Genomic DNA, 26,327 nt, shown 5'->3' with positions numbered 1-26,327 from the left:
ATTCAGAGTTCAGCAGAGGAGGACAAAGGGCTTAATTAGGAAGGGGAAAAAAGATTATGAGGGAAAACTGGCAGGGAACATAAAAACGGACTGTAAAAGCTTTTATAGATATGTAAAAAGGAAAAGACTGGTAAAGACAAATGTAGGTCCCCTGCAGACAGAAACAGGTGAATTGATTATGGGGAGCAAGGACATGGCAGACCAATTGAATAATTACTTTGGTTCTGTCTTCACTAAGGAGGACATGAATAATCTTCCAGAAATAGTAGGGGACAGAGGGTCCAGTGAGATGGAGGAACTGAGCGAAATACATGTTAGTAGGGAAGTGGTGTTAGGTAAATTGAAGGGATTGAAGGCAGGTAAATCCCCAGGGCCAGATGGTCTGCATCCCAGAGTGCTTAAGGAAGTAGCCCAAGAAATAGTGGATGCATTAGTGATAATTTTTCAAAACTCGTTAGATTCTGGACTAGTTCCTGACGATTGGAGGGTGGCTAATGTAACTCCACTTTTTAAAAAAGGAGGGAGAGAGAAACCGGGGAATTATAGACCGGTTAGCTTAACATCGGTGGTGGGGAAACTGCTGGAGTCAGTTATTAAGGATGTGATAACAGCACATTTGGAAAGTGGTGAAATCATCGGACAAAGTCAGCATGGATTTGTGAAAGGAAAATCATGTCTGACGAATCTCATAGAATTTTTTGAGGATGTAACTAGTAGAGTGGATAGGGGAGAAGTTGTAGATGTGGTATATTTGGATTTTCAGAAGGCTTTTGACAAGGTCCCACACAGGAGATTAGTGTGCAAACTTAAAGCACACGGTATTGGGGGTAAGGTATTGGTGTGGGTGGAGAGTTGGTTAGCAGATAGGAAGCAAAGAGTGGGAATAAACGGGACCTTTTCAGAATGGCAGGCGGTGACTAGTGGGGTACCGCAAGGCTCAGTGCTGGGATCCCAGTTGTTTACAATATATATTAATGACTTGGATGAGGGAATTAAATGCAGCATCTCCAAGTTTGCGGATGACTCGAAGCTGGGCGGCAGTGTTAGCTGTGAGGAGGATGCTAAGAGGATGCAGGGTGACTTGGATAGGTTGGGTGAGTGGGCAAATTCATGGCAGATGCAATTTAATGTGGATAAATGTGAAGTTATCCACTTTGGTGGCAAAAATAGGAAAACAGATTATTACCTGAATGGTGGCCGATTAGGAAATGGGGAGGTGCAACGAGATCTGGGTGTCATTATACACCAGTCATTGAAAGTGGGCATGCAGGTACAGCAGGCGGTGAAGAAGGCGAATGGTATGCTGGCATTTATAGCGAGAGGATTCGAGTACAGGAGCAAGGAGGTACTACTGCAGTTGTACAAGGCCTTGGTGAGACCCCACCTGGAATATTGTGTGCAGTTTTGGTCCCCTAATCTGAGGGAAGACATCCTTGCCATAGAGGGAGTACAAAGAAGGTTCACCAGATTGATTCCTGGGATGGCAGGACTTTCATATGAAGAAAGACTGGATGAACTGGGCTTGTACTCGTTGGAATTTAGAAGATTGAGGGGGGATCTGATTGAAACGTATAAGATCCTAAAGGGATTGGACAGGCAGATTGTTCCCGATGTTGGGGAAGTCCAGAACGAGGGGCCACAGTTTGAGGATAGAGGGGAAGCCTTTTAGGACCGAGATTAGGAAAAACTTCTTCACACAGAGAGTGGTGAATCTGTGGAATTCTCTGCCACAGGAAGCAGTTGAGGCCAGTTCATTGGCTATATTTAAGAGGGAGTTAGATATAGCTCTTGTGGCTACGGGGGTCAGGGGGTATGGAGGGAAGGCTGGGGCGGTGTTCTGAGTTGGATGATCAGCCATGATCATAATAAATGGCGGTGCAGGCTCGAAGGGCCGAATGGCCTACTCCTGCACCTATTTTCTATGTTTCTATGTTTCTATGTTCTATGTTCTATGCAGAATCAAGATAGCTGGGACTGGGTCTGAGAGTGAGGAACAAGCTGATGTTTGAGTGATTTCAGCGCCAGATTGGAAAGGTCAGATACAGGCTGAATCAAGGCGGCAGGTCCCTGACCAGAAAACGTATCAAAAGTCAAGGTGTCAGGGCTGGTGGAGAGGAGTGGGCCAGTGTTCTGCTTGCTGCTCAGCAAGGTTTACTCATCTCTGCATTGAACTGAGGCTGCAGCCTTCAACTAACTAGTTCCTGGATCAACTGTGTACTGTACTCACTTTTGTGAACTTCAGTTCTGAATGTTATTTGCTTACTTTTCATGTTTGCACTATTTTCTTTTTTTGCCTGAATATTGGGTAATTAACTGTCTTTTTAAAATGGTTTCTCTTGGGTTCCTTTGTTTTGTGGCTGCCTGTAAGGTGATAAATCTCAAGGTTGCATATACTATATGTAACCCTGATGTTCGACCAGCATACTTTTGTCTAGGGTAAGACAGCCTCTGGCCCAGCCAAACTGAGAAATCCCGTTTGTGTGGCTGCTGCATGATGTGTTGCCCGGTTACAAATCCCAACCGCAAAATATCAGACAGTACACCATATCCAATTAAAGGATTGAACCTTATAAATCTTAATCTGACTATAGGGTTAGTAAAGAAAATAAAAAGAAAAAGGGCCCATTTTAATGAAACAGTCTAAAGTGCAGTTGGAGCTCATGAAATCATCCATTCGACCTCAATCAACCTCCTCCGAGCGTCGCTAATCATCAGACCCTCGCTCCGAGTCAACTCCGTCTGGTGGTCTACCTACTCTTTCCTTTCTTTCTTTTCCAATATTTTTATTAATTTCTTACATAAAGGAATACAGAGTACAGTAGAATATATAATATATTGATTATAATATAATGAAATCACAGATAAGGTGTAATTACCCCATATCCATATAAAATTAAATTTAAACATAATATTGAAAAGAGATAATTATATTATTACAAAAAAAATCTAAACCCACTACCAGAAAAAACAGCTGTTAAGTTAAAAAAAACGAAAAGGAAAAGATCCTTAACATGTAGTAGAACATATTATTTGTCAACATTTGTGCTTAATAGCAAATCAAAGATTATGAAAATAATTCAAAGAAGGTCTCCACAATTTTAAAAAATCTTGTCTAGGTTCATAAATTGAACAGCAAGTCTTCTCTAAATTTAAGCAAGAAATAACATCATGTAACCGATGAGTATCAGTAAGCGGAGTGGCATCCTTCCACTTAAGCAACAATGCCCTCCCGGCTATAAGAGAAATAAAGGCCAAAGTACGCCGACCTTGTTTCTTCAAAATAATATCATTTCCTTCAGCAATACCAAATAAGGCTGTCAAAGGATTAAGTTTAAAATTTACTTTAACAAGCACCGAAAAAGTTTGAAATACTTCCTTCCAATATTTTTCAAGACTTGGACAAGTCCAAAACATATGGATTAATGAAGCTTCTCCAATATTACATCTATCACAAAAGGAAGATATATCCGAATAAAAACAAGACAGCTTATCTTTAGACATATGGGCTCTATGAACCACTTTAAATTGTAGAAGGGAATGACAGGCACATAACGAAGAACGCCGGAGGATTGGAGAGTGGCTCATGTTGTTCCGTTGTTTAAAAAAGGATCAAAAAGTAATCCGGGAAATTATAGGCCGGTGAGTTTAACGTCAGTAGTAGGTAAATTATTGGAGGGAGTACTAAGAGACAGAATCTACAAGCATTTGGATAGACAGGGGCTTATTAGGGAGAGTCAACATGGCTTTGTGCGTGGTAGGTCATGTTTGACCAATCTGTTGGAGTTTTTCGAGGAGGTTACCAGGAAAGTGGATGAAGGGAAGGCAGTGGATATTGTCTACATGGACTTCAGTAAGGCCTTTGACAAGGTCCCACATGGGAGGTTAGTTAGGAAAATTCAGTCGCTAGGTATACATGGAGAGGTGGTAAATTGGATTAGACATTGGCTCGATGGAAGAAGCCAGAGAGTGGTGGTAGAGAATTGCTTCTCTGACTGGAGGCCTGTGACTAGTGGTGTGCCACAGGGATCAGTGCTGGGTCCATTGTTATTTGTCATCTATATCAATGATCTGGATGATAATGTGGTAAATTGGATCAGCAAGTTTGCTGATGATACAAAGATTGGAGGTGTAGTAGACAGTGAGGAAGGTTTTCAGAGCCTGCAGAGGGACTTGGACCAGCTGGAAAAATGGGCTGAAAAATAGCAGATGGAGTTTAATACTGACAAGTGTGAGGTATTGCACGTTGGAAGGACAAACCAATGTAGAACATACAGGGTTAATGGTAAGGCACTGAGGAGTGCAGTGGAACAGAGGGATCTGGGAATACAGATACAAAATTCCCTAAAAGTGTCGTCACAGGTAGATAGGGTCGTAAAGGGAGCTTTTGGTACATTGGCCTTTATTAATCGAAGTATTGAGTATAAGAGCTGGAATGTTATGATGAGGTTGTATAAGACATTGGTGAGGCCGAATCTGGAGTATTGTGTTCAGTTTTGGTCATCAAATTACAGGAAGGATATAAATAAGGTTGAAAGAGTGCAGAGAAGGTTTACAAGCATGTTGCCGGGACTAGAGAAACTCAGTTACAGAGAAAGGTTGAATAGGTTAGGACTTTATTCCCTGGAGCGTAGAAGAATGAGGGGAGATTTGATAGAGGTATATAAAATTATGATGGGTATAGATAGAGTGAAATGCAAGCAGGCTTTTTCCACTCAGGCAAGGGGAGAAAAAAAAAACCAGAGGACATGGGTTAAGGGTGAGGGGGGAAAAGTTTAAAGGGAACATTAGGGGGGGCTTCTTCACACAGAGTGGTGGGACTATGGAATGAGCTGCCAGACGAGGTGGTAAATGTGGGTTCTTTTTTAACATTTAAGAATAAATTGGACAGATACATGGATGGGAGGTGTATGGAGGGATATGGTCCGTGTGCAGGTCAGTGGGACTAGGCAGAAAATGGTTCGGCACAGCCAAGAAGGGCCAAAGGGCCTGTTTCTGTGCTGTAGTTTCTATGGTTCTATGGTAAGTATTAACCAATTTAAAAATTTCATTCCAAGTGTCCTCGGAAATTAAAATTTGTAATTTTTGTTCCCAAAGATTTTTAATTTTACCTAAAGGAATATTTCTCATTCCTGACAACATAGCATAAATATTAGAAATAGATGCATTTTGTAAAGTCTCTAATTTGTAAATATCGAAAAAGTGAGTTCTCGGTGGGCTATACTTAACTGGCAGTTGTTCAAATGAAGATAGAGTCCCTTCAACAAACATATCATAAGAACATTTAAGACCCAATCTATTCCACTCTTTGAAAACTACATCAGACATAGACAGTTGAAAAAAAAGTTAGAAAAAATGGGACTGGAAAGTGAAAAACTCAGTAAACCAAAATATTTTCTAAATTGTACCCAAATCCTCAAAGTGTTTTTAACTACAAAATTATCAGTTAAATTACTTAAAGATAAAGGAATTGAGGATCCGAGAAGAGAAATAATAGAGAATTTATTAACAGAATTAGCTTCTAAAGAAACCCAGATCGGACAGTCCTCTTGATTAATATCTTTATTAATATCATTATCTTGATTAATATCATTAACTCAAACGTAAGATTTCGTATATTGACTGCCCAGTAATAAAACCTGAAATTGGGTAAGACTAAACCTCCCTTCTTTTTAGCTTTTTGAAGATGAACTTTATTTAATCGAGAAACTTTATTCTTCCATATATAAGAAGATATAATAGAATCCAAAGAATCAAAAAGGATTTAGGAATAAAAAACAGGTATGGCCTGAAATAAATATAAAAATTTAGGCAAAATATTCATTTTAATAGAATTAATTCGGCCAATCAACGATAGAGAGAGGGGTGACCAATTTGAAAGTGCCTTCTTAACATTATTCAGAAGTGTAAAAAAATTTTCCTTAATAAGAGATTTATAATTCCTAGTAATTGTTACGCCCAAATAAGTAAATAGATTTCTTACAATTTTAAAAGGAAGATTAGTATTAACTAATACCAAATTATTCAAAGGAAAAAGTTCACTCTTATGAAAGTTAAGTTTATATCCAGAAAACTGACTAAAGCAAGGAAGTAAAGAAAGTAGAGAAGGAAAGAAGACTCCACATTAGAAATGTAGAGCAAAAGGTCATCAGCATAAAGCGAAACTTTATGGATAATACCCCTCTTTAAAGTACCAGTGATATCATTAGATTCCCGGAAAGCGGTAGCTAAAGGTTCTAAGGCCAAATAAAAAAGCAAAGGACTCAAGGGAGAACCTTGTCTAGTTCCGTGATAAAGGTTGAATGGTTTAGAGTACTGAGAATTAGTAAGAACCTGAGCGGAAGGAGAAAAATAAAGTAATTCATCGAATAAAATCGAGCCCAAAGTTAAATTTTTCTAAAGTTTTAAATAAATAATTCCATTCAACCCGATCAAAGGCTTTCTCAGCATCTAAGGATATCACACATTCTGAAATCTCTTTAGAAGGGGAATAGATATCATTCAATAAACAACGAATATTAAAGTGGGAGTATCAATTTTTGATAAATCCAGTCCGATCATCGGAGATAATAGATGGCAAAATATTTTCAATCCTACAAGCCAAAAGTTTAGATAAAATTTTAGTATCAACATTAAGTAAGGAAATAGGTCTATAAGAAGAACATTCAATTGGGTTCTTATTCTTTTTAAGAATAAGCGAAGTAGAGACTTCATAAAAAGATTGTGGCAACTTACCTAAATTAAAAGAGTCGGAAAGGACAGAATAAAAATGAGGTATAAGCAAAGAGGAGCAAGCCTTGTAAAACTCTTCATAAAATCCATCAGGACCGGGAGCCTTCCTCGAATGCAAATAATGAACAACCTCAGCAATTTCCTCATAGGAAATAGGTTGATCCAACAATTTTTGAATATCATCAGAAAGTGTAGGAATGTTTAATCGATCTAAAAAATTATTCATTAGAATGTTATTTTTGGGAGGATCAGAACTATAAAGTTTAGAGTAGAATTCTCTGAAAGCATCATTTATTTCGAAATGATCAGATGTTTTATCACCATTAGATTTACAAATTTCTTAAGTTTGACGTTTAACTATAAAGGTCTTTAATTGGTTAGCTAATAGTTTACCCGTTTTATCTCCATGAATATAAAACTGAACAATAGAATATTATCTTTTAAAAGTTGCATTTCAATTGGATAAGTTAAGAGCAGATCATATTTAGTTTTAATTTCAACACTTCTTTTATATAAAACAGGATCTGGAGCCAAAGCATATTTTTGGTCTAATTGTTTCAACTGATTGGCTAATTCAATTCTCTCTTTATTAGCTTTTTTCCTAACTAGCATAAAAGAAATAATTTGACCTCTAATATAAGCCTTAAAAGCATCCCATAAAATAAGACTAGAAGTCTCTTCTAGCGTATTCTCTTCAAAAAAGAGAATAATGTGTCTCTCCAAAAATGTTTTAAAATCTCTATCTGATAACAGAGTTGAATTAAAATGCCAGAATCTATTTATTTGGGAGATACCTGGAAGATTTAAAGATAAAAACACAGGAGCATGACCTGAAACAGCAATTTCTTTATATTCACAGGACCGAACTAATGGAATCAATTGGCTATCAACAAAAAAAATAATCAATTCTGGAATACGTATGATGAACATGAGAAAAAAATGAGTACTCTTTATCTGTTGGATGTAGAAAACGCCAAACATCAACAATATCACACTTCATTAGAAAAGATTGAGTAAAGGAGGCAGATAGACTACAAGTCAATCGTTTAGAAGAAGAACGGTCTAAAACAGGATCTAAACAACAGTTGAAGTCTCCTCCTAAAATCAAAGAATATAAACTTAAATCTGGTAAAAACAAAAACATTCATAAAAGCCTGGATCACCTATATTCGGGCATACAAATTAGCAAAAACTATTCATTTATTATCTAATTTCCCTGAGACTATAACAAAACACCTGTTGGTATCAGACAGCACATTATGTTGAATGAAAGAAACTGCATTGTCTATAAAAATCTAAACACTTCTTGCCTTAGCCTGAAAGGAGGAATGGAAAGATAAACCCTTCCACCATCTGAAAAAACGTAAATTATTACAGTTACGAACATGTGTTTCTTGTAAAAAAAAATAATTGAGACATTCAATTTCTTAATATAATTAAATATCTTATTATGTTTCACAGGATGGATTACTCCTCTCACATTAAAACTAAGTAAATTAGAAATATGGTCCATTTTAAATATTGCTTAAAGGAGATGTTTGAATAAAAACTGCTGGAGTATATATTAAATCCAAACAATGAGCTTTAAGAAAAAGTAACCAAGCAACAAATGAAGCTAAGAGAACCAAACAGCTGATAGAAAAAAAGAAAACCTCCCCCCAGCCCTCACCCAAAGAGAGAAGATTGACCAAAGGGCAGTCGACAACTAAACCTATCATCCCTCCCAAAACAATCTACTGGCTGAGCTTGTCGTGGTTTCTCATTTCTCACAAATGACAAGGAGATGCAGAAAACTCGCCAAGACGTTTTAAACTTTAATTTGCAAATCAAAGCTGAGACAATCAGAAAGCTAGTAGCTGCCTGCCCATGGAGGCTTGTATACAACATTTTTTATAGCAATTTCCTATCTTAGCTACATTATCATATCCAGTCGGCCTGTGATTACATATCGTCAATATATCCGCTCTCGACTTTCCACTATTGTTTTACGCCCCAATTTAATTATGTCCTAGTTTACGTTTTAGACCAGGTGTCCTCTCATCCCTAACCACAGTTATTTCTTAATTAGTCTTGTGTTGACATACTGCCACATATTTCATCACCTTACTCGCCACCGTTATCTTTCTACTTGGTTTCATTCTAGTTCTCTTCATGAATTAATAGTGATTAGGTCAAAAGTCATGGCTACATAGTGAATACCTTCTATTCAGCTAGCAGTGGTTACATAGTAAATATAGAAAATACAATGTGTGCATTTGAGTAAATACTGAAATACTGTTGAGTAAATACTGTAATACAAAGAAAATACAATGTATGTGTTTACATTTTCCAATAAGCTCCAAAAAAAAATTTCAAGGCAAACCTGCTTCCAACAAGACATAACAAAAAACAGAGCAAAATTAAACATATTAAGCAAAACCTCATGAAGAATTATAGTATAAAAATATTAGAAAGAAATAAGAAAGTTCAAAACATATTAACTTAGAAAGTATTAACACAAAGAAAACTTACTAATATTAAATCCTTAATTTTCTAAACGAGATAAAAATACAAAAAAAATTAGATATGGAGGTATACCAAGAGTAAAAAAAAACAATTGTTCATAAAAGAAAGTAGCGAGCAGTTGAACTGCTGATTTAAAAAAAGGATCCATCAGGCAGACGCAACATAAATTTGTGTAAAGAGTTATTGAACAGTTAAACTTCTGAAATCAATTCGGCACTCAAGAAATCCTGCACTTCTTCAGTCGAATGAAACCATCTGTCAGAGCTATTTTTCAAAATGATTCTAAGATGAGCGAGGTATCGAAGAGAGGGTTTAAAACCTTTATTATACAGCTCAGACATGACTTTTTAAAATTTGAAGTGCTCATTCAACACTTCAGGTGCAACATCTTCCACAATTCTGAACTTGTGGTCTTCATAATCAATCAAACCTTTCCAACGAGATTCACGAATTACAAGTTCCTTTGTTTGAAAGTCGTGAAGACAAGTTATCACTGAACGAGGGCGTTCTCCCAGAGGAGGTCTTGGTAAAGGCGATCTTTGAGCTCGGTCTATCTTAGGTGGGGATTTAAAAATATTCAGAAATAATTTAGCCAAAATGTTTGCAAAAAATTCTGAAGGCTGATTACCTTCCAATGACTCTTTAAAACCCAGAATACATAGATTATTTCTTCTGTTTCTATTTTCTAAGTCGATAAGCTGTTTATCATAGATCTGTTCCAGGTTGTCAATCTTCGCGTCGACCATCGTCAGAGTGACTTTGTTCTCTTTTATCCATTTATTGTGTTCAATTAAAGTTCTCTACTTCTCTACTGGCTGTTGATGGAGTAGCAGCGCTTTTATAGGTGCTCCTACTCTTTATAATTTACTGCTTCCAACTTGTTTTGAAAACTTACTTTTAAACGCAATATTGCTTTATGGTGAGTCATGCTAAAGTTACTGAAAAAGAAGAGGACCCTCCTGTAACTTTGGAATCGATTATGGTAACACATCGGAAGCATAAAAATGAACTTTTGGAGGAGTTCCAGCAACTCAGTGCTGAATTTAAACAGATGGATGGAAAATTGGATTCTATTCAAAAAACATTAATTGAACCTGACAAACGTGTCTTCTCTCTTCATCTCTCATTAACAAAAGACTGCGAAATCCCTGCTCCCAGACCCACAAGAAAAAACAACATGCCTCTCATTGGCTAGCATACATTCCAAAGCCACCGTTATCTCTAGTCATAACCCAAACATTGCTGCTACAGAGAAACCATTATCTTAGCAGTGAAACATTACGGAGAGGCTATTACATTAGCAGTGAAACCTTACAGGGTGTTAAACTTTCCCCTGTACCAAATTTAGTCATGTCCTCATGACGTTGAGATAATTCGCCAACTTTCTTCCTGCAAAACACTAAGTCCAATCCAGGTGCAAAAGGTAGTGACATAGCTCCCCAAAACAGTAGGGGTCACACTTGTGTTCCCTGGGTGCTACGTAGACCAGCCTATCCAGTGGTCTAATTCTCTGAGACCTCCGTACCCCCTCACCTAACTCTTCAGGTTCAGATACTACTGGGGAGACTTCCGGTCTACCTGGCGAGGCCTCCCTCAACCTATCACCCGTGCCCACCTGCAACTCGGACCCCTCTGTCCCGTGGCCAAGCCCCACTTCATCCCTTGCAGAGTCCTGCTGCAACCCAGGCTGTCCACCCTACTTCACCTGACTCAGCGGGAGAAGGGCTGGAAGTCTCTTCCTCAGTCAGTGGTGAGTTAGCAAAAGGCAGCATGTACCACCCATTCAAGTCCTCATTCTCTGAATCAGTATCCCTCTCAGGGGTGGGGACCAACCTAACCTCTCCTACTGCAGGCCCTGAAGCTGCCCCACATTTCCGCAGAGTCGTCTTACGAGGTCTGGGTCTACCTGCACCTCTTGTCCTGCGGCAGCAGGTGGTTCCAATGGAGAATCTTGATAGGCCCATTCCCATTCTCTGGTTTCACTCGAAAAACTGGTAGGTTTGGCATTTGACTCTCCATCACATGGGGCTTAGCCGCCCAGCGGTCCGCCGACTTATGTTTCCCAGGTAACCCCAAATTCCTGATGAGGACCTGTTCTCCCGGCAGGAGTTGGGAGAACCTCACCTTTTGATCATACCTCTTCTTACTTCCAACTGCGACCCCAGCTAATTCATAAGCCCTTTTTGGCTCTCTTCTCATGTCAGACACCAACTCCAGATAAGTCTTCGGTTGTATGTCACCCTCGTCAGTCCCAAAACAAAGGTCAATGGGCAACCTCACCTCGTGCCCAAACACCAGATAATATGGCGAGTACTTTACTTCATACTTTATTGTTGCCAAACAATTGATACTAGAAAGTACAATCATCACAGCGATATTTGATTCTGTGCTTCCCGCTCCCTGGATTACAAATATTAAACGTAAAAAATATTAAAAAAGTAAAAATTAGTAAATATTAAAAATTTAAATTATAAATCATAAATAGAAAATTGAAAAATGGAAAGTAAGGTAGTGCAAAAAAACCGAGAGGCAGGTCCGGATATTTGGAGGGTACAGCCCAGACCCGGGTCAGGATCCGTTCAGCAGTCTTATCACAGTTGGAAAGAAGCTGTTCCCAAATCTGGCTGTACAAGTCTTCAAGCTCCTGAGCCTTCTCCCGGAGGGAAGAGGGACAAAAAATGTGTTGGCTGGGTGGGTCGTGACCTTGATTATCCTGGCAGCACACTCCGACAGTGTGCGGTGTAAATTGAGTCCAAGGATGGAAGATTGGTTTGTGTGATGTGCTGCGCCATGTTCACGATCTTCTGCAGCTTCTTTCGGTCTTGGACAGGACAACTTCTGTACCAGGTTGTGATGCACCCTAGAAGAATGCTTTCTATGGTGCATCTATAAAAATTAGTGAGGGTTTTAGGGGACAGGCCAAATTTCTTTAGTTTTCTCAGTAAGTAAAGGTGCTGGTGGGCCTTCTTGGCAGTGAACTGTGCTTGGTTGGACCAAGTCAGGTCATTTGTGATATTGACCCCGAGGAACTTAATGCTTTTGACCTGTTGCACTTGCGCACCACCAATGTAAATTGGGTTGTGTGGGTCGTGCGGTCCACTACTCCTGCTGAAGTCAACAACCAATTCCTTTGTCTTGCTGACGTTGAGGGATAGATTATTGTCTTTGCACCATGCCACCAGGTTCTTAATTTTCTCTCTGTACTCAAACTCATTATCACCCGAGATACGGCCTACAATTGTTATGTCATCAGCAAACTTATATATTGAGTTTGATGGAAACTTGGCTACACAGGCATGGGTATACAGTGAGTACAGCAGGGGGCTGAGTACACAGTCTTGTGGGGCACCGGTGCTCAGAGTGATTGTAGGGGAGAGTTTGTCCCCTATTTTTACAGCTTGGGTCCTGTCTGTGAGGAAGTTGAAGATCCAGCTGCAGATCTGAGTGCTAAGGCCCAGGTTCCGGAGCTTAGGAATCAGTTTATTTGGAATGATGGTATTAAAGGCAGAGCTGTAGTCAATTAAAAGGAGCCTTAACGTATGCGTCTTTATTCTCCAGGTGTCCTAAGGAGGAATGTAAGGCCAGAGAGATGGCATCTGCTGTTGACCTGTTTCTCCAGTATGCGAATTGCAAAGCGCGAGGTTGACCGGTAGGCTGTGGTTGATGTGTGCCATAACCAAATAACCAATCTCTCGAAGCACTTCATAGCAATTGATGTCAGAGCCACAGGTCGATAGTCATTCAGCCATACCACCCTGCTCTTCTACGGCACTGGGATTATCGTTGCCTTCTTAAAACACGAGGGGATCTTAGACTGAAGCAAGGAGTAGTTGAAGGTATCAGCAAACACGCCAGCTAGCTCGCTTGCACAGGCCCGGAGAACCTGTCCTGGGACTCCATCTGGGCCTGTCGCCTTCCTTGGATTAATCTTCAGGAAGCCCCTTCTAAAGTCCTCCTCAGTGATGATGAATCTCGATGCCACCAGGTCCGGTTCATCTGGAGGGAGCGGGACGCTCCTCTTCTGTTCGAATCTTGCGTAGAATACGTTAAATTCGTCAGGAAGAGAAGCGCTACAGTTATTGATATTCCCAGCCTTTTCTTTGCGCCCAGTGATCTCATTTAGACCCTGCCATAGTCTACCGGCATCCTGGGCTTCCAACTTGGCTCGATATTGCCTCTTGGCGCCCTTAATGGCTTTCCGGAGTTCACGCCTGGATTCCGTGTAGCGACTGGTATCCCTGGACCTAAAAGCCACAGCTCTAGCCTTTAAAAGGGACTTGACCTCATAATTCATCCAAGGTTTCTGGTTAGGGAATACCCGGATCGTCTTGCGAGACACACGGTCCTCCATGCATTTCCAAATAAAGTCCGTGACAGCTGAGGTATACTCATCGAGGTTAGCTGCCAAGTCCTTGAGTACTAACCAGTCCACCAATTCAAAGCAGTCACGGAGGACCTCATCCGTTTCCGCCATCCAACGCGACACTACTTTTGACACCGTGACCTCCCGCTTCAGTTTCTGTTTGTAAGCCGGGAGGAGCAGTATGGCCTGATGGTCCGATTTTCCGAAGTGAGGTCGTGGGACAGAACAGTAGGCATCCTTGACTGCTCTGTAGCAATGGTCAAGTATATTTGGGCCTCTAGTGGGGCAGGAGACATGTTGGTATAACTTTAGCAGCACCTTCCTGAGGTTGGCCTGGTTAAAGTCCCCGGCTGTAATGAGCAAAGCCTCCGGATACCTGGTCTCAAGTTTACTGATGTTCGCATACAGTATGTTCAGAGCACACTCCATGTCCACCTGGGGGGGAATGTAGACCACTGTCAGTATGACCGAGGTGAATGCCGTGGCAGATAGTAGGGACGACACTTCACCGACAGGTGTTCCAGGTCCGGGCTGCAGAAGCTTGTCATTGCCACTGTGTCCGAGCACCACGCAGTATTGATCAGTAGGCAGGCACCACCTCCCCTCGTCTTGCCCAAAGATGCCGTGCGGTCCATCGGATGGATCGAAAATCCCTCCAGTCAGATGGCACAGTCAGGGTGGCAGGGGAGAGCCAGGTCTCGGTGAAACAGAATACACAGTAGTTCTGCATCTCCCTGCAGTAGGTGAGTCTCCCTTTAGATCATCCACCTTGTTCTCTATGGCTTGCACATTAGCTAGTAAGATGGAGGACATAGGGACCCTGAAGCCCCTCAGCTTCAATCTGACCAGCAGCCCAGCTCTTTTCCCATGCTTCCTCGGTAAGTAGTGCATCTTTCCAGGTTTCCATCGATGCAGTGTTTTGTTGTCAGCTCTTTGATGTTTGTGGACGTATCCCGGGGGGGGGTTGGGCCGAGTAACGGGGGAAGCTGTGCTGCCACTTCCAGCTGCCGGGGGCCTGGGCTGTCGCTTGGTTCGGGCCCCAAAGCCGACACTTAATCCTGGATGGCTGGGCTCCTTGCTGAAACAAGTCCGTAAGCCGAGTCACGGTTGCGGAGGCCTCCGCTCCCGCCGAACCTCGGGCTCGATTACCCAGTAGCTTCATTTTGAGTACAGTTGTAACTGTGAACCAGATGTCCAATATGTTGACTCCACCTGCCTTTCTTGCTGATCTCCAGGGTCTCAAGCATGTTTCAATCTCTTGGGCTGGGGGTCATCCTGCAGGTGATAGGGCGTTGTTCTCGACTTCTTGACCACAAGCATGCCCAGTAACTCATGAATGAGCCGTTTTCGAAATCCCGCCCCTGGTCACTATGTATCCGTCTGGGAAGGCCATAATAAATGAAATACTTCTCCCATAACACCTTGGCCATCGTAGATGCCCTCTGGTCCTTGGTAGGAAAAGCCTGCACCTATCTGGTGGTGTGGTCCACGATGACTAAGATATTCGCTGAGTTGCTGGCATTGGATTCTATTGACAGGAAATCCATGCATACCAGGTCCAGGGGCCCCACACTCTGCAAGTGGGACAAGGGAGCTGCCCGCGTAGGCAGTGTCTTCCACTGTATGCATCGAATGCATGACCTGCAGTATTCTTCGACCTCCGACTTCATCCAGGGCCAGTAAAACTGGTCTCTGAGCAATCCATAGGTCTTTTCCACCCCCGAATGTCTAGAGTTATCTTGAAGTGACTTCAACACAATCCTCCGATACTACTTCAGCTGAACCAGCTGGCAACGCCGAGGTCGGTCTGGGGGTGACGTGACCCGGTACAAGATCTGGTTCCACAACTCAGCCGAGGCCATTCTCTCAGTAATGGAGGCACCGACATGTATTTCGTCTTCTCCGCCTGAGTCATGACTCCCTTTTTGACCGCTGACCAAATGATACCGATGTCTGGATCATCTTGCTGAGCAGCTGCCACTGCCCCAAAACTCAATTCTGGCAGCTGATTTATCTTCAGAACAGTCAGGTTACAGTAAACTTGGGGAATGGCGTCATCAGAAGCTGCCAATTGATCCACTACTCGATCCTGCCCCTCCTTTCCTTCTGCCCTCATGGTGATGGCAAACTGACACGTGGCCTTCACCCTTGGGGCAGAAACACTCTCCCAGTCCTCGTCCCTGTCCAGTTCCTCCTGCACCCGTCAGGACAAAGCATCAGCATCAATGTTCCTGCTTCCCAGCTGGTACTTCAGGCTGAAATCATAGGCAGACAACACCACCAACCACCGATGGCCTGTTGCATCCAGTTTCGCCAAGGTTAGTATATAAGTTAGGGGGTTGTTTTCCATCTTCACCTGAAACTTGGCCCCGTAGAGGCAGTCACTCAGCTTATCCACCGCTGCCCATTTCAAAGCCAGAAATTTCAACACGTGTGTGGGATAGGTTTTCTTGGAGGGCGAGACACTCCGGCTGACAAATGCAATGGGTCTCAAACTGATGGCCTGATCCTGATACAGGACGCCCCCCCCAAGCCCTCTCGGCTGCCATCCGTGTGCAGTACATTCGGCAATCAGGGGTCCGCAAAAGCCAGCACTGGTGCCTGGGCCAGCAGCACCTTCAGCGAATGAAAGGCCTCTTCACATTTTGCATCCTACCTCGGTCCAAAGGGCTCTGACGGACTAAGATACTCTCCACCCCCCTGTCCTTTTTCTCCTACTCCTTTTCTTCCCCAAGGGAAGGTAACCATACAGAAGCTGATTCGATGGGTGACTCACGTTTGCTTAGCCCTTCAAGAACCTCCGATAGTAACCATAGAACCCAAGGAACGAGCGCAGAGTGCTCACAGTCTGGGATCTTGGCCAAGTGGTCACCACCTCTATCTTAGCTGGATCAGTTAGCTACTCCATCCTGTGAGACTATGTGCCAAACATAGCTAACCGATATTTTGCAGAACTGGCACTTGTCCAGGGAAAGCTTTAACCCTTCAGCTTTCAGGCGACTGAGCACCTTCAGTAACCTCGCTTCATGTTCCTCCAAGGTGGATCCAAACACTAGGAGGTCATCCAGATATACCAATACCTCAAGAAAGTTCATATCCCCCACCGTCTTCTCCATGACCCGCTGGAAGATTGCAGGGGCTCCCGATATGCCCTGGAGCATCCTTTTGAACTGCAAGAATCCCAGGGGACATTTAAATGCCATCTTCTCTTTGTCGGCCTCACTCAATGGGATCTGGTAATGTCCACTCCTCAAGTCCAGCACTGAACCACTTTGCACCACTCAGATAGGCCAGTGTGTCTTCGATCCTCGGGACCGTATACTGGTCAGGGACGGTGCACCTGTTCAGAGTCCTATAGTCCACGCACATCCGTTTCTTCCCATTCTTCTTTCAGGCCACTACTAACGGGGACGCATAGAGGCTTCGGGAATCGGTGATGATCCCAGCTTCCTTCAACTTACACAAATGCTGCCGAATGTCCTGCACCTCTGCGATCTCTCTCTAAACGGGGTGCCCTCAGTCGCCTGGATAGTGTGACGAGTGCTCTTGGAACAACCCACATCAAATTCATCAGTGCAAAAGACATTTTCCAGCTTCAACATCTTCTCTACCAAACTCTGCTTCCAACCCGCAGGAACCGGGGAGTCCCTGAAGTTGAATGACTCAGCGGTCAACTTTCCCCCTTTTTCCAATAGTTTCTCCCTGGCTTGTCTCAGGGGGACACTAGACATTACCGTCACCGGGAGCAGATGCGCAAAGGGCATCCCCTGCCTGAAGATGACCTCCTACTTCGTAGTGGTCTTGGCAATCACTGCCATCTGCAGTTTGGGCCTCAGTGGTACCCCAGCAGGAAATCCCAACTCCACCTCATGGTCTTCTGGAGCATCCACTAAGAGGGCCTCACCCTCAGGCACTCTGGGAAATTTGGGTGTCCCCATCACTCGCGCTACTTCCCCAGGATGTACCACCATTGGCTTCGCCTGGGTGAACCACACAGTCCCTCGTCTAAAGTTGGTATTGGCCCAATGCAGCCATGAACTTCCTCAAAAGCAGCTCGAAATCCCGGGTGCACAGACAATATTCCCAGAAAGCTCTCGCCGGCCTTCTCCTTGCAGGCCTCCATGAGCCTCCTCATAAGAGGGGTGTTGGTCCCCACCAGAATCGAAACAACACCCTTCTCAACGGGGTCCGGACAAACCAGCACTGATGTATCAAGGTCCTCAGACACTCCCACATCGACCTCCGAAAACTCCAGCTTCACTGACAAATAACTGTCGTATGGATAATCACTGGCACTGTTTCCCCAGATTTCCAGTGCACTGTATGGTGTCAGTGGTAAATGCTTCAGATAGTGGTTGTAAAACGAATGGTACAACAACGTGACCTGCGACCTGGTGTTGAGTATGGCTTTAGCATATGTACCCTCTATCCGAAGTGACACACTGGAGCATGGTCCCACTAAGCCTTCAGGAATAGGGTCTTTCGCTTTCGGAAGTTCCTTGGTATATTGCTAGGAATGTGTTCTCCCAGAGACACCAGGCTGTTCCCTCACTGGGTTTCCTTTACATTTTCCCAACGACTCTCTCTGCTTAGGTAGCTGGGAGCTCACTCTCCTTCTCGCGTGACACCGGCTGCTAACAGCCCTCCGCATTGTTCGTCTTCTTATGGGATCCGCCACCATATCAGCTCCATCATATGAGGGGGTCACACCCATTGATAACAGCTGAGACATCTCAGTTCTCAACTCTGCCACAATATCCTCTACTGCTTCCTGAGGCAGGCTATCCATGGTCACTTCACCACAAGGGGCTACTACCGAGGACTGTACCCTGCTGACGGAGCCCTCCCACGCTTCCGATGTGTCGTCCTCCTCCCGTACGTCTCTGATCAGCTTTTCAAAAGAGAGAGGGGGGCGTGTCTTAAAAGACTGTCGGAGACCCCAAGCAATCAGGTCCTGTGACTGGGCACCCCTGGCTATCTGGTCCATTCTTAACTGATCCACCTCAGCCGCCTGAATGATCCCTCTGCACCGCAAGCAATTTAGCTGCCTCTCTAGCCAAAAAATGTAAACGGAAAGCTTCTCCCCCTTTTCCTGATGCATGTTCTGAAACCCCACCATGAGCTCCAGTGGGCTCTCTTTTGTACCAAAGGTGCTGTCCAATGCACCCAGATAATCAGCAATGCTAGCTAAAGGTTAATGTGCTTTCACAGCTCTCACCACATCAGCAGCCTGCCCACTCAAACTTTCAACCAATCTCTGTCACTTTATGTCATCATGGCACTGCTACTCATCTAACAACTGAGAGGTCTGCTCCGTCCAAGTCTCATACTCCTCTTCCCCTCACTCCTCAGAAATGATAGAACCCTGTCTTTGAACTCTCCGCCCCCAGCTACGGGAAACTCGACTTGTGATTCAGACCGCTCCACTACATTCTCCTCCTCCCTGACAATGTGGACAGGTCATAAGCCCGCTTCACCTGGGGCACCGATAGACGCTGGCGGTTCCACTACTGTTACGTCAGCGTTAGTCTGAACTAAAACAAGGCCCGAGCCCGCCATTTTATCAGACCTCTGCACTACAACCTCAACTTTGCCAACAGCTTTAACCGTACTTAAAAATCGAATTAACAATTCATCCAGGGTATAAATATCCACCCCGCTCAACATGCACACATTAGTTACTGGTAACCCCATAGAGGTGCACCAGTGCTCCACTCTGCCCGCATCCATACCAGCACAGACTTAAAACACACAACCCACTTGTTCAATGCTCAGGGCAATCACGCAGCATCCAATGGAATCAATCCTGAACGATACCCCCACAATTGTAACCCTGAGGTTCAGCCAGCATACATTTGTCTAGAGTAGGACAGCCTCTGGCCCTGCCAAACTGAGAAATCTTGTTTGTGTGGATACTGCATGATGTGTTGCCCGTTTATAAATCCCAACCGAAAAATATCAGATATTACACCGTATGCAATTAAACGATTGAACTTTATAAATCTTAATCTGACTATAGGGGTAGTAAAGAAAATAAAGAGAAAAAGGGCCCATTTTAATGAAACAGTTTAAAGTGCAAGTTGGAGCTCACGGAATCGTCCATTTGACTCCCATTGACCTCCTCCAAGCATTGCTGACCGTTGGACCCTCACTCCGAGTCCACTCCAGCGGTTACCAACTCTTTCCATTTGTGCCTTCTCCTTTCATCCCTCGCCGCCAAAAGACCATGAAATCCCTGCTCCCAGACCCACAAGAAAGAACAACATGCCTGTCATTGGCTAGCATACATTCTAAAGCCGCAAAGATGACATAAATCTCTAGTCATAATCCAAACATTGCTGATACAGAGAAACTATTACCTTAGCAGTGAAACATTACAGAGAGGCTATTACATTAGCAGTGAAACCTTACATTGCGTTACAGATACATACTTGGATAATAAATGTACTTTGAACTTTAAAATCTCCAAAAACTCCTAAAGAAGTATAGCCCCTGATGAGCTTTATTCATAATTGCGTCAATATATTGGTCCCAGTATAGATCTACTGAGATGCTGACATCCAGAAACTTGAAACTGCTCATCCTTTAAATTGCTGATGCCTCGGTGAGAACTGGTGTGTATTCCCTCAACTTCTTCCTGAAGTCAATATCAAGTGGACACTACACCAATTTCACTTATTATTCAAATGCAACACCTCCCCAGAAGAAATCTTTTTTAATGTTCAAGAATGCTGAAGAGAGCTGTGCAGGTATGAGAAAAGGGAGGCCTTAATTGACTGCCAGTTAAGTAAATTATTTAACTTGAGTCTACCTGAGTTGGTTTCTTAGTACCAAAGTAGGAACTGTTCAGGCAAGTTTCCTATAGTTATTCTGAAATAGTCCTTCCAGGTGCTTGAAAATCTGCTTCTGTGCAAATGAATCTCAGATGATGGAAATGTTAATTGTACCTGAAAATAAATGTTATGGGAGTGCTTTCCACAGGTTTGTTGTTGGTTTGGTTCCTCCTTGTGCTCATCTATCATATGCATGGATGATTCAGTGGAACAATTATGGATTCACAATTCATGCAACAAATCACTAATTTTTCAACTCTTATGTTTTACTGAAGGTGAATTGGACAGTGCATAAAAATGTGGTACCACATAGTCTAATTTCTAAGCATCTTTTTTGTTTCAAATTTGATACGTAGGTAATGATTTATTTTCTTTTCATTTCATATTTTTCTCTCCTCTCTACCACTCTGGTTGTTTCTGGCTTTTTTTTCTCATTGAGAGTTTATTTTCTTTCTGTCATTTTGTAAGTTGTAGCAGAAAGAACAGGAAAATAAGTCCTCGGAATTTATTTAATGCTTTCAATTTTATAAAGGCTTTTTATGTACAAAAATTGCATGAAAGATATCTGTCTTGAATCAGGGGATTGCTGTCTGTTAGTCTGATGAAGATCCTTTCTGCCATAAAAATAAACTTGAGTCTGCTGCAAAATGATTCCTTCAATGCTCAGCACATCTTAAGCACAAGAGATAGGTCAATTAGCATAACTTCAGTGGTTGGGAAGTTATTGGAGTCCATTATTAAGAATGAGGTTTTTGGGTATGTGATAAAATAAGCTAAAGTTAGCATGACATACAAAATGCTGGTGGAACGCAGCAGGCCAGGCAACATCTATAGGAAGAATTGCAGTCAACATTTCGGGCCGAGACCCTTCGTCAGGACTAACTGAACGAAGAGATACTGAGAGATTTGAAAGTGGGAGGGGGAGGCAGGGATCTGAAATGATAGGAGAAGACAAGAGGGGGAGGGATGAAGCTAAGAGCTGGGAAGTTGATTGGCAAAAGGGATACATGGCTGGAGAAGGGGGAGGATTATGGGACAGGAGGCTTAGGGAGAAAGAAAGGGGGAGGGGAGCCCAAAGGAAGATGGAGAGCAGGCAAGGAGTGATTGTGAGAGGGACAGAGAGAGAAAAAAGGTGTCTGTGTGTGTGTGGGGGGGGGGGGGGGAAAAGAGAGGAAATTAAATAAATAAATAATAAATAAGGGATGTGGTGAGAAGGGGAGGAGGGGCATTAACAGGAGTTAGAGAAATCAATGTTCATGCCATCAGCTTGGAGGCTCCCCAGACAGAATATAAGGTGTTGTTCCTCCAACCTGAGTGTGGCTTCATCTTGACAGTAGAGGAGGCCATGGATTGACATATCAGAATGGGATAAAGTTAGCATGGTTTCCTTGAAAGGAAATCTTGCCTGACAGATCTGTTAGAATGCTTTAAGGAAATAATAGACAGGATGGACAAAGGAGGATCAATGGATGTTGTTTACTTTAATTTCCAGAAGGCCTTTGAACTGATAAACAAGATAAGAGCGCATAATATTACAGGAAGTATACGAACATGAATAGTAGATTGACTGACTGGCAGGAGGCAAAGAGTGGGAACAAAGGGGTCCTTTTCTGGTTGGCTGCCAGTGACTAGTAGTGTTTTGCAGGGGCCAGTGTTGGGACTGCTTCTTTTCAATGATTTGGATGATAGAATTGATGGGCCTGTACTTGCTGGAGTTTAGAAGAATGAGGGGGATTCAATTGAAACCTATCTAATATTGTAAGTCCTAGATAGAGTGGATGTGGAGAGGATGCTTCTTATAGTCGGGGAGTCTAGGACCAGAGGGCACAGCTTCAGAATAGAGGGACAATGATGAGGAAGAATTTCTTTAGCCATCGGCTGGTGCATCTATAGTATTCGTTGCCACAAATGGCTGTGAAGGCCAAATCATTGGCATTGGTTTTTGATCTGTAAGGGCATCAAAGGGTACAGAGAGAGGACAGAAGAATGGAGCTGAGTGGGATAATAGATCAGCCATGATGGAATGGCGGAGCAGACTCAATTGGCCAAATGCTACTATGTCTTGTGGCGTGAAAAAGGTAATGTACAAAAATAACAGGGCAGCCATTTGAGTAAGAGGTTTCATTTTGTTTCTTTTGGAGGTTCTTCTTCAATGGTTCCTTGCAATTGATAATTATTATCTGTTCAAAGAACATTGAATTATATATCAGCAAATTATTTGTATTATATTTGGTGTTCAGCAAAGTTAAGAACCATGCCAGAACATGTTAATTATGAATATACACTTAATAATGTCAATAACTGCATGTGTTATATGTTCATTTTCTGTCCAGATCTCAAGCTCAAGTAATTCTACAGAGTCTTCACGCTGAGCTCGAAGATTTACAGAATCAGCTGGCTAACATGGAAGCACGACATAGTATTCAAGTAAGTGTGATATTTTAATCGTTAATTTTTCATGAAGAGTTTATTTTCAATCATATGTATTGCATGAGCTATAGAACAAATGCACTCTAGGATCCTGGTAGGGAGATTGATCAGAGAATTTGTCCTGGGACATAAGTGTCACCACAGAGAAGGCACAACAGTACTTCTACTTTCTTAGCAGTTTGTGTAGGCTTGACGTGTCACCAAAAACTAAATAATGTCTATGATGCACAGTAGAGAATATTGTAATTGGTTTACATCACATTCTGATTGGAAACACCAATGCCCAGGAGCGAAAAAGGCTACAGGAAGTAGTGGATGCAGCCCAGTCCATTCTAGGCAAAGACTTCCCTACCATTGAGTGCATTGGAGGGTCATTGCTACATTGATTTTTGGAATAAAGAAGATGGTGGAGTACTGTCACGAGAAAGCAGTATCCATTATCAAAGACCCCCACCATCCAGGCCAGATGACCTTTCTGCTACTACCACCAGACAGGAGGTACTGGAGCCTTAGGTCCCACACCACCAGGTTCAGGAAGAGTTATTACTCTACAACTATCAGGCTCCTGAACTGGATTGGATCACTTCATTCAACACTACTCCAAACTGATTCTATGACTGACAAACCCACTGTCAAGGACACTTTACAATTTATGCTTTCAGTAATATTTTCATTTGTACATTTTGTCATCTTTTGCACATTAGTTATTTGTCAGTCTTTGTTTATGTGTAGTTTTTCGTAAAACTGGATCGTATTTTTTTCCTGCAAATGACTACAACAAAATGAATCTCAATGTAGTATTTGGCAATACATATCTACTGAGATAATAAATTTACTTTGAACTTCGAATGTTTTGATTTATTATCATTGAAGGAGCCTAGTAAATGTTGTGGTAACAATTTTGACTTCATGTCCTGAGTTATCACAATACCTAGCTGATGTTTTTTGATATATTCAATCTATTTGACAGATTAATCAATTACTTAAGCCTTTTCCAAACCATCTCAGCTGCATATCAAACTATTCCTAAGTTTCTGAAACATCTGTGTACATATGTTTGTGCCTGTCTGCATTCCACTATCACCCTTTGTATCTACTGAAATAGTATCGAATCAAGTATGCTTACTATTGAAGTAAACCTCCATAGATATCACCTGATTACCTATGCCTTGTACCTTTCAAACCAATGGTCATCTGTTTTACCTTCTTCTTTATTCCAAACAATCAACGTAGCAATGACCCTCCAAAAGGTTTGCTCTGGGAAGATTTCCTCCCCCTCAAGAGTTTGCTCAGTTGGTTCAAGCTGAACATTCTTCTGCTCATTGAGTGCAATGTTTTAACACTGCATGCAGATGCAATTACCATTTTCTGTTTTATTTCATTATTTGCCCCATAGTATTTTTAAAAACCTTGGGTGCTTTATGCTTTTCTTGCTTTATGATGTGATCAATGTGGATAACTAGTTAATTTTTTACCAAAGGTAAGAAATTGTTATCAATGAAATGGTGGTTTTGTGGAAGCTAGAATTTAAGCACAAACCACTCATTCAGCAGCATATAACAAAGCTATTCATTAAATAACTTGTTGAAATAATTTCAAATTGATTTCTTATTGTTGACTAAGGAGATGCCTTTCCAAAAAGGACTAGAGGTTTCCAGACAAGAGAATCAGAAACTAGCACACAGCTTGGAAGAGACTTTGCATGCAAGCAATAATTTACAGGTCAAATTAACTTATCTCCAGGATGATTTGTACAAGAAAGAAAATCAGCAAATTCTGCACAACAGGTCAGGATCACATGGGTATAAGTAGATAATTGCAGTAAAACTCTAGTAATCGCTTCATCCATGCTCTGGCTTTCATATTTCCTTTCCATTCACCTGCTCTCTTTCCACTTGTTGGGGCCTAGTTCTCAAACATCCCTTCAATTCAGTTCGTTGGAGTCTTGATTCTTTTGCTGTCTTTCAATTTACCACACTTCCACTTCCCACTGCTCCTTTTGTCATATCTTATTCAGTAGACAATATATTATAATAGTGTGTATCATTTTTAAATAGTGAATTAAAGTGTTGAGGTATTAACATGAATAACATTCAGTAATTGGGGAATCTGCCAAGTCAGCACCATTAAAGTCCTGAGTATGCTGGATTATAGAAGCTTTACTCTACACAAAAAATATTCTTCAATTATAAAATACAAAGGAAATCAAGTTCAATACTGTGAATCATTTAGTTGATTAGCTTCTTTATTGATTCCCAACCTTGTTTGTCCAATACAAAGTCAACAAAGTGTTTGTTTTATATTACGTCATAAACAGGACTTGATGATGTGTAAAAGTGAAGGTAACATTTCTAGTTCAGGCTAAGGGAAGAAATACGAGGGGAAAACAATTGCATCAAATCTCCAACGCAATGCTGTTAAAAAAATGTACAATGGATTCTGGTTAATTGGGGTATCAGTTAATTGGGACAGCCACTTATTTGGAACAACTCTTAAAAGAACAAAAGCAAATCCAGAAAATTGCCAGGATTCTCTTTGTTTATTTGAGACACTATGCTACTTCATTGGGACAGGAGACTTGTTGAACACGTTCTAAGTAGCATCAGCCGCGCACACTTGTGTGGCCGTTGGACGCTACACTGTGCTTAAAGCGAGCAGTTTTTAAATAGCATCAGTTGTGTTTGTTTGTATTTAAAAAAAACTAGTGAATTTTGTCACTGATAGTTCATGAGAAATGAGCAGGAAGACAATTCTGAACTGTTTTGCTCACTGTAGTTTCAAGGATTCAGGCTTAGAGATGCCAGAAACGCCTGGAACTGAAAATGAAATGATTTCACTACTTCAACAAACTAGAGACTATGAAGAATTTGAAGGTATCAATCAACAATAATCTTGAATGTTACAATGAAAATGAAGATTTGGAGGATGCAATTGTTGAAAGCATTGAATGAAAGCAGTCTATTATCTGCACTAGGTGGCTGCACTGATTTTGTTCATCGCATACACTGGATGAATTCTTCTGTCGATAACTATTAGGAACTAACACACAGTTTTATAGCGCTGTAGTACTATTGGTACAGACCTAATTTGTTCTGTATTTCATTTAAATATTTAGTTTGTATTTTTAATACCATCTTAACTATATCCATGCAGCTTTGGCTAATTGGGGCAGCCACTTACATAGATTAAAACGTACTGGCCTGATGTATCCCAGTTAACTGGAATCCTCTGTACTTCCAAATAGAGTGGATATACTGTAACCCAATGGAAATACATATAATTTCTACATCTGTCACGTAACTTCCCTGTCTTCCTACTAAGCACTAGGATATTTGAGGTCTAGATGGACCTGTGGGTTCTCCAAGAGACCCATGGATTGGAAATAGTACCTTTGCTACAGCTATTTTTACTTTATTGCCTCCTAATAATTTATGGTTTTCAGAAAACCTCTACCATCACTCAGGACT

General features: G+C 41.9%; 1 protein-coding gene across 4 annotated transcripts in view; it reads left to right on the top strand.

Moving 5' to 3' along the window:
• LOC140196334 (coiled-coil domain-containing protein 150-like) overlaps positions 1-26,327 on the top strand; it is a 136,517-nt gene that overhangs the window by 64,465 nt on the left and 45,725 nt on the right. For all 4 annotated transcript variants that reach the window (XM_072255349.1, XM_072255353.1, XM_072255350.1 and 1 more), the window contains 2 exons: positions 22,764-22,857; positions 24,484-24,647. In XM_072255349.1, coding sequence (XP_072111450.1) covers positions 22,764-22,857; positions 24,484-24,647 — 258 coding nt within the window. The remainder of the gene's footprint in view (positions 1-22,763; positions 22,858-24,483; positions 24,648-26,327) is intronic.

The sequence above is a fragment of the Mobula birostris genome, chromosome 4 (assembly GCF_030028105.1).
Source record: "Mobula birostris isolate sMobBir1 chromosome 4, sMobBir1.hap1, whole genome shotgun sequence".
NCBI classification, from domain to species: Eukaryota; Metazoa; Chordata; class Chondrichthyes; order Myliobatiformes; family Myliobatidae; genus Mobula; species Mobula birostris.
Note: the sequence above shows the minus strand (reverse complement) of the source record. Positions and strands in the feature narration are given on the sequence as shown.